Source organism: Malurus melanocephalus, unplaced genomic scaffold (assembly GCF_030028575.1).
Source record: "Malurus melanocephalus ecotype Western Australia unplaced genomic scaffold, MMel_1.1 scaffold_751, whole genome shotgun sequence".
Taxonomy (NCBI): Eukaryota; Metazoa; Chordata; class Aves; order Passeriformes; family Maluridae; genus Malurus; species Malurus melanocephalus.
This window is the reverse complement of record NW_026623983.1, coordinates 215,617-224,597: the sequence shown is the minus strand read 5'-3', so window position 1 is coordinate 224,597 and position 8,981 is coordinate 215,617. Positions and strand designations below refer to the sequence as shown.

At 53.1% G+C, this 8,981-nt stretch overlaps 1 protein-coding gene across 1 annotated transcript in view; it reads right to left on the bottom strand.

Moving 5' to 3' along the window:
• CEP164 (centrosomal protein 164) overlaps positions 1–8,714 on the bottom strand; it is a gene marked incomplete at its 3' end in the record, with an annotated part of 23,316 nt that extends 14,602 nt beyond the window's left edge. The window contains exons 1-8 of the mRNA XM_057384843.1: positions 8,645–8,714; positions 7,957–8,028; positions 6,805–6,894; positions 6,410–6,521; positions 5,838–6,069; positions 5,323–5,481; positions 4,582–4,710; positions 4,173–4,250 (exon numbers count right to left, since the gene is read on the bottom strand). Coding sequence (XP_057240826.1) covers positions 4,173–4,250; positions 4,582–4,710; positions 5,323–5,481; positions 5,838–6,069; positions 6,410–6,521; positions 6,805–6,883 — 789 coding nt within the window. The remainder of the gene's footprint in view (positions 1–4,172; positions 4,251–4,581; positions 4,711–5,322; positions 5,482–5,837; positions 6,070–6,409; positions 6,522–6,804; positions 6,895–7,956; positions 8,029–8,644) is intronic.
• Positions 8,715–8,981: the final 267 nt, after the last annotated feature.

Below are 8,981 nucleotides of genomic sequence, written 5' to 3'. Positions count from 1 at the left end.
GGACACTGAGCCTGCTCCTCCTCCAGACCCAAAACACGCTGGACACTGAGCCTGCTCCTCCTCCAGACCCAAACCACACCACATCCACAGCCAAGGGCTCGGAGTGTCAGAGCTTTGGGCAGCTCTCAGTGTGCAGGAGGGAAGGAGTGCCCAGCTCAGCTCTGAAAATGCCAATCTGGGAATTCAGAGCACTCTGCCCCCCAAGAATGACCGCCCTGCTGACCAGGAAAGCACCTGGACTGGCCTCACAGAAAACCAGAGTTTCCTGAGTCAGGGCCTGATGAAATGGGAACAGCCAACACCAAACCAGGCAAGCAGGTCTCTTACTTTGCCAYCATCCAGCCCGTTCTCTGATTTTGAATCAGCTGCTCCTTCTTCCCTCTCTTCATCCAGCACCTTTTCCCCACAGGRCACGGGGTCAGCAGTGGCAGCCAGGCTGGGCAGCAGCTCTGCCCAGGGCACATCCATCCCTGCTGGGCTCCTCTGCCCCTCACTCTGGGGCAGCTCCTCAGCCACAGAAGCATCTCCTTCCACCTCAGCATCTTCTCTGGCCACTGCTTCATCCCCAGCATGTTGCTCCTCCTCGTTGTGGGCAGACAGGCTGCTGTCAGCATCGCCAAGGATGGGGACTGGAGAYGGAGGGCACGCTGCCCCAGAATCCAAGGAAGACTCTGGCACTTCCTCGGGATGTCTTGATTTTAAAGACTCCTTCTAGGCAGCAAGTCAAACACAATTATAGCCACAACATTCYCTCTGGGGGATGCAGCCTCAGGAACAGCACAGGCGATCCTACAGCAAGCAGCAAAACCACAAAGCTTTGGGTGACTTCAGGACCTGTTTGACTTCTTTTCTCACAGTCCCACTGCAAGGACAGGGACTCCATTAACACAATCTCAGTCATTTCTTCACCTCTGACTTTTTTTTTTTTCCATCTGTTGCTTTTTTTTTGTTCACCAGGTCTGGGTGGATAAGGGTGGCTGTGCAATGCCAACTGGGAGCACCCCACRTGCTCCAGAGCAAACCCATTTATGCTCCCACATCGCATCTGTTCAGTGAGAGATGGAAATTTGTAGAGAGAAAATGGAGAGAAATGGAAATTTGAGAGACCAYGACGGGACACTTCACTTGTGCCTGACATTTGAAGCAGAGGAGAGCAGTGGGACAGACTGGAGGGTGGGCAGTGCCTGAAGCCACCACTCAGAGCTCAGAAGGAGCCCATGACTAACACAGAAGGATGAGAGATGGGGAAAAAAAACAACCCCACATTAAAGCTGAGTCACCCAAAGGTTCCAGCAGCGGGGAGGCCACACCACTGCCCGTGGAGGAGAGGGGAACAAGCAGGAGCAGCTCCCTCATCAGCATTCACACAGAGCTGCTYGCACGTCCCCCTTGCTCGCTGTTTTATTAATGCTGTGGTGTCTTGTCAAACACTCCCCGCATCCTGTGCACGCCGTGTTCCGTACACTGAGCGCATATTTTAGCGGGGTATTTTTATCAGAGTGCCCCTGCAACGCTGGCAGCTCCCAGCCCAGAGTGCAGTGTCCCTGTGCCATCGGTCTGAGACATCCCCAGGCTGAGATGGAGAGAACACAGAGCCAACCTCGGGCACTTCCCAAAAATSCTGCAGCTCTGAGCCTCACCTGCAGCTCCCTGTGTGACAGCTCCTGGCCAGCAGAGCTTCCCAGAGTCACTGCCAGCCACASGAGGCTCATTGGGGGCCAAAACCCAGAGAAAATCGAGCAAGGGGAACTCCTTTAGTCACCCCCGAGCTTCATTTCCTCTGGGGATTAGGGAGGCTGGAAAGTTCTGCTCCTTCTGGAGGACAGAGTTCTCCCRAGGACATCCCACCAGGGGAGCTGGCAGCAGCCAGGATATCCCAAATGAGGCAAAAAGGATTCCGTGCTTGAGCCCAGGATCACACACACACCACAATACACTGATATACCAACAAAAGGGCTTCTCTCCAGGCAAGCTCACCTCAGMTGCTAAAATATCCCAGAATAATCCCTTTGGCTGGCAGAATCCTATTTTAATGGCAATTACAGGCAGTCCTTTTGTTAGCACCACACCTTGATGGTCACAAATGAAACGCTGCAGAAGAGGGAACTGTGCCACTCACACAGGTGGAGGAGGAGGAGGGAGGTTTTTTCCTCCTGCAACAACAGACTGGATTTTCTACAGATTTCAGAGCTGGACAAGTCACTTGTGTTATGCTGATCTTTCCAMAAGCTTTTTACCTGCACTGAGGGGCACTTGATGATGGGAAATTCCTGCCCATCAAATCATCACTTCCAGCGAGCAGCACTGAACTTTAACCAACAACAGAAACAAAAGCCAAGCAGCCACAGACTCACAGCACAACACCAGAAGCTGCCTACTGCATGCAAAGCACGGTGCAAGCAGGACAGGGGTGCCAGGGAGCCACTGTCACCTCTCCCAGGCTGGCAGCRTCCTCCTCAGGGCTCTGGTGGCATTGGGGAGCAGCTCCAGCAGTTTTTTGGGGGCTGCCAGGGTTCTGCTGCTCCTCTGTGCTCTTCTCCTGCTGGGGGGACACAGCCACTGGCACAGCTCCAGGCTGGAAGGGGTCACCCCATCCACACACACACACAGAAAGCTCCAGATGAACAGCTTTCCTAGGAGCTCACAAGCCCACAATCCCAAACATGAAGCTGTTGGGAGGATTTTCCAGCTCCATGAACTCGTTGCTCCACCAGAGCCTTCCCATCTCTGGGTTCCCTGTTCCAACGCTGCCTCCACCCCACCCAACCTCCTGTCTCAGCAAATCACCAAAAATTTCCTCTGAATACAGGCATTCAACCCTGACCACGGGCTACATCAGATCCGTTTTTTCATTATTTCCACAAACCCTTCCCTCCTGCTTTGCAAGGAAGCCAGAGAACAGCTCAGGCTCTGGAGCAGCTGAGGCTCGCTGCTAGGAATGCTTTTCTACTGCCATCTCATGGAGCTACMAAAGAATTCTATTTTCCAGTCGGGGCAGCGCTATCTTATCAGGACTGGGCTATGACCCATCTGGGTTAACAGCCTGGCTGTTGGGCAGCAATTGCCATTCCATAATAGATTCCCCAAGCCCCATCCCCGCGGCACTGAAATGCCAAGACAGCTCTTTGTTCCTGCACACATTAACATTTCAGTGAGGAATTGGGCCCCCACAGGCTGCTTGTTGTCTGGAGATGAGAGAGTCAGGGCTCTCTTTGTCACATCCACTTTAGCATAAGCCTTTGCAGATCCTGCCCAGCGCCATGAATAGGTTCTCCAGCAAAGTACTTTACAGCTTAATTTTCGTGTGCTGTGAAAAGGATAAGGGAAATACTCTAAAACACTTTAAAAGAAATTAATTTGCCTTTCAGATACTGGAACAGGATTTTCAAAGCGGTGAGAAAGGATTAATGTCAGCACAAACAGTCGGGCCAAATCACCAGAGCTGCTTACAACGCACTTCCCATTGTGCCCTTGTCATCTTAAGGCTGATCCCGGCTAAGGAGGCACCGGSAAAGCTCAGAGTCTGCACAAGGCCTTGGGTGTGCTGAATGCTCTGAGTCCCAGCCACGGGATTTATCAGCAGGGAGAGAAAAAAGCAAAACAGGGCTTGTGCTGCTGCGGGAAGGTGGCCACGTGTGGGTCACAAGGATTCCTGTGGGGCTGAGTGAGGGTGCAGTTCCATTCTGCTCAGCTTCAGCTCAGAGTCAGCCTTGTCCCCACACCCCATAAACACCATGGAACAGAAATGCCTCTTCCTCCCGGAGCCTTCCTCCCACACCAATTGCAGCAGCACCTAAGACCTGAGACCTGCTGTTCCCTGGAAAAGCAGATTTCCACCTTGCCCTCCTCGCCTGCCTGGCTTTATTTTTTTAATTTGAGGATGAAACAAAGCTCCAACCTGTGCAATGACATCTCCTCAAGKCCCAGCTACCAAATTATAACCACTTGAAGCACAAGCTTTCCTTTGACACCCACCCCACTGTCACCTGGTTGCTCACACCCCACAGCCCTGCTGCTGTGCCTTTCTCTCCATCACTCTGCTCCAGGTTGTTCCTGCTCCTAAATAACACAGGAAATTCATCCCTCTGCTGCCCCTCTCATCCCCTGGCAGTGCCACAGCTCCTCTCCCACCCTGGCAGCTTCCCCTGCCCATCCCATCACCGTGCTCTCACCTCAAAGTCCAAACTGCCTCCCAAGGCTTCAACATCCAGGTACACGTTTTTTAACAGCCTTGACGGCCCATGGAAACTCTGAAGGATTTAAAAAAAAARAAAAAGAGATGGCCAAAATTGAGTTCTGAGCTCTGCAATCCCACAGAAGGAAAGGRGGGATTCCTCAGCAGTGAAATCCAGCAGAGCCATGGCAGTGCACCTTCAATTCATCTTGGAATGGCACCGTGGCAGATGCTGGTTTATAGGGATTACTATGGGAAAATAGGATTAGATGCTTTTTGGGGACCAAAGAGTGCAAAGAAAAGGCAGCACAAATGGAAGCCCAGAGGCAAATGGAACAGCCATTTCCAGGGGAGCATCRGGAGGTTTCAGCACTCTGGTAACAGCAAGAGCCAGGGCACACAAATACCTCGTTTTCGCTTTCTTCCTCTTCATTTCTCCATTTCTCTGGCACTGCCATGTTCAAGGWCCTCTTCTCTTCACAGATCAAGTCCAGCAGGTTCTTGGTGTGGCTGGTGGGCTCAGAGATGTGTGCAAGCTGAGAGGGCCAGAGGAAAGGGAAACAGAGACCCACTGAGACACGGAGCAGCTGCTGAATTCTGGGGGAGCTCAGTTTCCTACCACTGAACATGTTTGGATTTTTGTGAAGGTGATTATTTCTATGCTTTGCACACATTTTGCTTTGCTCTCCTTTAAGGCATCGATTTCTTAGCCATTTAACCAATTTTACTGACTCCCCCAAAACCACTTTTTAATAATCAATCAATCAATCAATCAATCAATCAATCAATCAATCAATCATTCAACATGGTTGTAAGCCTTACAATCATCAGGACAAGAGGTTTTTTAATTTTCTCAAATATAAATTATTAAATTTATTAAATTGTATTATCTATATTATTTGTCATGCTTCATTTGGACACCAAATTCTAATAAAACTTGACTTTTTTCCCCTTCAATAGTAATTGAAATTCTTTAAATCTGCTAAACATAGCAGAAGAAAGCTCACCACTAATTTAGCACTGACCTCCCTAGGAAAAAATACAGTTTTTTAACATACAACAGTATTTTTAAACTGCCAGAAGATCACAAATCCTGTCATTTGAGTGTCCCCACACCAATGCATTTCCCAGGGAACAGGGAGCCTCACCTGAGCTCCTGCCCTGGGGATGAGGTTGGAGTCKGTCACACTCCCCATGTCCAGGTCCAGGGAGCCACGGAAGATGATGGATGAGGATGGTGTGAGGCCACGGAGAGGAGAGAGGGTGCCCAGGGGAGGCTGGATGGGTGCCAGCTGGGAGCCTGGGGGCTGGAAAAGCACAGGGAACACACTGGGAGGACAGCACGGGGGTGCAGCTCACACTCCTGACCTTGGGATGGGACAAAGAGCCCTGCACAGAGACCCCACAGCAGCAGCCACCAGCACACGGGACAGGGAAGGAAACAGGGCTTGATTTTACCTTCCAAAAACCCCTCAGAATGGGTCCTGAATGCTCCTGTCCCTCCCAGACACCCCAAGTGTGTGTGTGCTCACTACAGAGTGTCTCACAGCCAGAATTCAAGGGTTTTTTTTTCCTGCCCCTCACCCAGGTTTGGGTTCTTTGTGTCCCAAGCTCATCCTCTGCCCATCCCTCCCCAAAAACACTGCAAGCAGAGCCCACTCACAGGGAGCTGCTTCAGGAACTGCTTCTCCTTCTTTTCCTTCTTCTTTTCTTTCTTTTCCTTCTTCTGCTTCTTCTCTTTCTTCTCCTTCTTTTCCTTACTCAAGAGGCCCCGTGCCAGCAGCTTCTCCCTCTCCCGGATGACCAGCTGCCTGTAGTGCTCATCACAGGGGTGCTCCCACGTGGAGTGGCCATTCACAAAGTTGAAGAAATAGATTTCACCGTTGGTATCTTGGCTGCAGGGCAAAAACAGCGGGGAAAGGTAAAAGGGCACATCAAAAATATAGCAGCAAAGATGTTCAAAAATACAGAGCATCTTTGCTGATGGTGTGACCACCTGAAGCTCAGGGAAGAAGAGTGTGATGAGCCAAGAGGCCAGAAATACATCAGTGTGGGGAAGCAGCTGTCCCAGGGTGCTCATATCCAGCTGCCCAAATGGTTTTTCCCCTTCTTCTGCCACCCCAAAAATCCCTGAGCTCCTGATACCCCATCTAACCCTACTCTCTGCCAGTTTGAAGCCATTCCCCCATCCTGTCCCTGCACAGGAATGGCCCAGGGCACTGCCAGAGCTCTCACCAGGCTTTCCACTCAGGGGGCAGCGGGGCCACCAGGCACTCCTTGGCCAACCACAGCAGCTCCGACTCCCTGTCGGGGTCAATCCCGATTATCGGTGCAAAATCCCGGATTTCTGCAAAACAGGAGAGGAATTTGTGTAATCGAACTGTGCGACAGGGCCACCCTCCTCAGCTAAAGCTGTGAGCAYGCTGGGAAATCCTGAGCCCAAAACAAAGCTGCCCAAAGCCACCAGCACTGTCCTGTGGGACACGGGGAGTGACACTGCAAAGTGACATCAGCTCTGCCTGTACTCTACCCTCTCCATCCACTTCAGAAACCAATTCCTGATTTCTGRATACACCTGGAAGTGACCTGAATCCCGTGTCCCATCTCCTGGGAGGACRGGCCACGCTCACCTTGCTCCTTAGGAACATAGGATTCGTTGTAGTCTTCCTCCAGAATGAGCTGGTCCCCGATGCGCACGGCCCCCGCCATGGGCCCCACACCTGCCAGGGGGAAAGAACCAGCAGAGTCACAAGTGGCCTTCAAAAATGAGAATTCCTCATCCCCCAGCACATGGCAGAGCCCTCCTGCTGCAGCACACACAGCAAAACCCAATCAAAGAGCTTCACACACACTTCCAAAGGCTGTGGAAATAGGGACAGAGCTGAAGGGGCACCAAGTGATAACCAGATCTTGCAGATATTCAAGTTTCTACAGAAAACGTGAACTTCAGGTGCTTTTTAACCAGGTAAAAAATAAGCTGAAATGAGAAGGGGAAGAGAGGRCAAGCAGCTTTCCCAAAGCACAGCTCTGAGAGAAATCCCAGGGCTGGATCAGCAATGCCCAGGGACAAAGCTGCACCTCCCCACATCTTGGCCTCAGCCACCTTCCCACAGGGTTCCTCCAAATGCTGTACAAAGCTCCTAATTTAATATATGGCTCATTGCTCATGATTTAACTCACAGGCCACACCACAGCCCTTACAGCCCACCCAGCACCAGGCAGCTGGAAATGACCATCWCACCCCAAATATCCCCACCTGGGGCTCTCCATGGCCACATTTGGCCAGCACAACCACAGGGGGCCCTGACCCACTGTTCAAACACACAATTGAAGGAAAAAGTCAAACATTTCAGCCTAAAATTCCCCAAATCCTCAATGCATAAAGCATTCCTCTGGTTCCCCCATGAGGCCCAGGGGTAGCTCCCAGGTGTCTGGGCAGCATTAACACCCCAGTGAYAACCATGCAGGGCAGGATCATCACCTGTAACACAGCCATCACCTCCCTCTGTCCTCAGCCCACTCTGTATTTATAWCTCTTATGTAAAGTAAGTCTCAGAAGCAGCAACTAATCCTGGCAGTTTCCAGCTGAAGATATTCTCAGGACACTCCAAATCAAACCATCACTGAGCTCACACCACTCCCCCTCCCAAACGTCCCCAATTAGAGCATTCAGATCTGGGCAACTCGCTGGGGGCATTCTGTTCCCATTGTCCCCCCCAAAATTAAATCAGCCCCATTCCCCATCCCTGGCATTGGCACTGGGGGATGAATTATGGGCTCACTCCTCTCTTGGAGACGCTACATCGCCGCACACGGGAAGATCTTATTGCAGCCGTTCCATGCTTGAAGGGCACCTATAATAGACAGGGACAACGGGGGACAGCGTTAAAGTAAAGAAAGGGATTTAGGTGAGATATTCAGAGGGAATTSTTYYCTGTGATGGGRGTGAGACCCTGGCCCAGGCTGCCCAGAGGRGCTGTGGTTGCCCCCTYCTTCAGAGTGTCCAAAGCCAGGCTGGATAAGACTTCAAACAACCCGGGATAGCRGAAGGTGTCCCTGCCCATGGCAGGGGAGTGAAACTGGATGATCTTTAACGTCCCTTCCAACCCAAAAAACCGATTTATGGCACTAYGGAAAAAAGACCAAAGCCTCAGTACAGCCGCCGCCGCGCCAGCCTGGAACCACGGAGAAAGCGCGGCTGGCGAGGGGGACGAACAGCTTTGCTTAACAGAGAAAAAAAATAGAGAAAAAACACATTTTCACCCATGCCACGACAGTACCCACGCCACACACGCACAGCCAGGAGCCGGCAGACCCCGCGTGGGGCGGGGCCGCTCCCCGCAGCCCCGGCTGCCCGAGGGAGCCTCGGCCGGGCCCGGTGCTTTCCCGGTGCTTTCCCGGTGCCGTTCCCGGGGCTGTTCCCGGTCCCGGTCCCGTTCCCGTTCCCGTTCCCTCCCGCCCGCCGCTCACCGTGGCGCGGGCCGGGGCCGCCGTTCCGCGCGTGCCGCCCGTTACCGGAGCGCGGGAGCCGCCGCCGCGCCGGGCCCCGCCCCCGCCACGCCATTGGCCGGCGGAGGGATGCGAGGCACCCGATTGGTCGGTCGGGAGGCGGGATGCATGACGTCACCGCGGCGGGGCCGGCGGGGGCCGCGGTTGCCATGGCGACGCGTGGGTACCGCCCGCGGAGCATCCCCGCGCATCCCGGCGGGGCGGGACGGGACAGCGGGACCGGGACGGGGACGGGGGCCGGGGAAGGGCCGGGGGACCGCACGGGGCCGGGGCGGGTCTCTCGGTGAGCGCTTCCGCC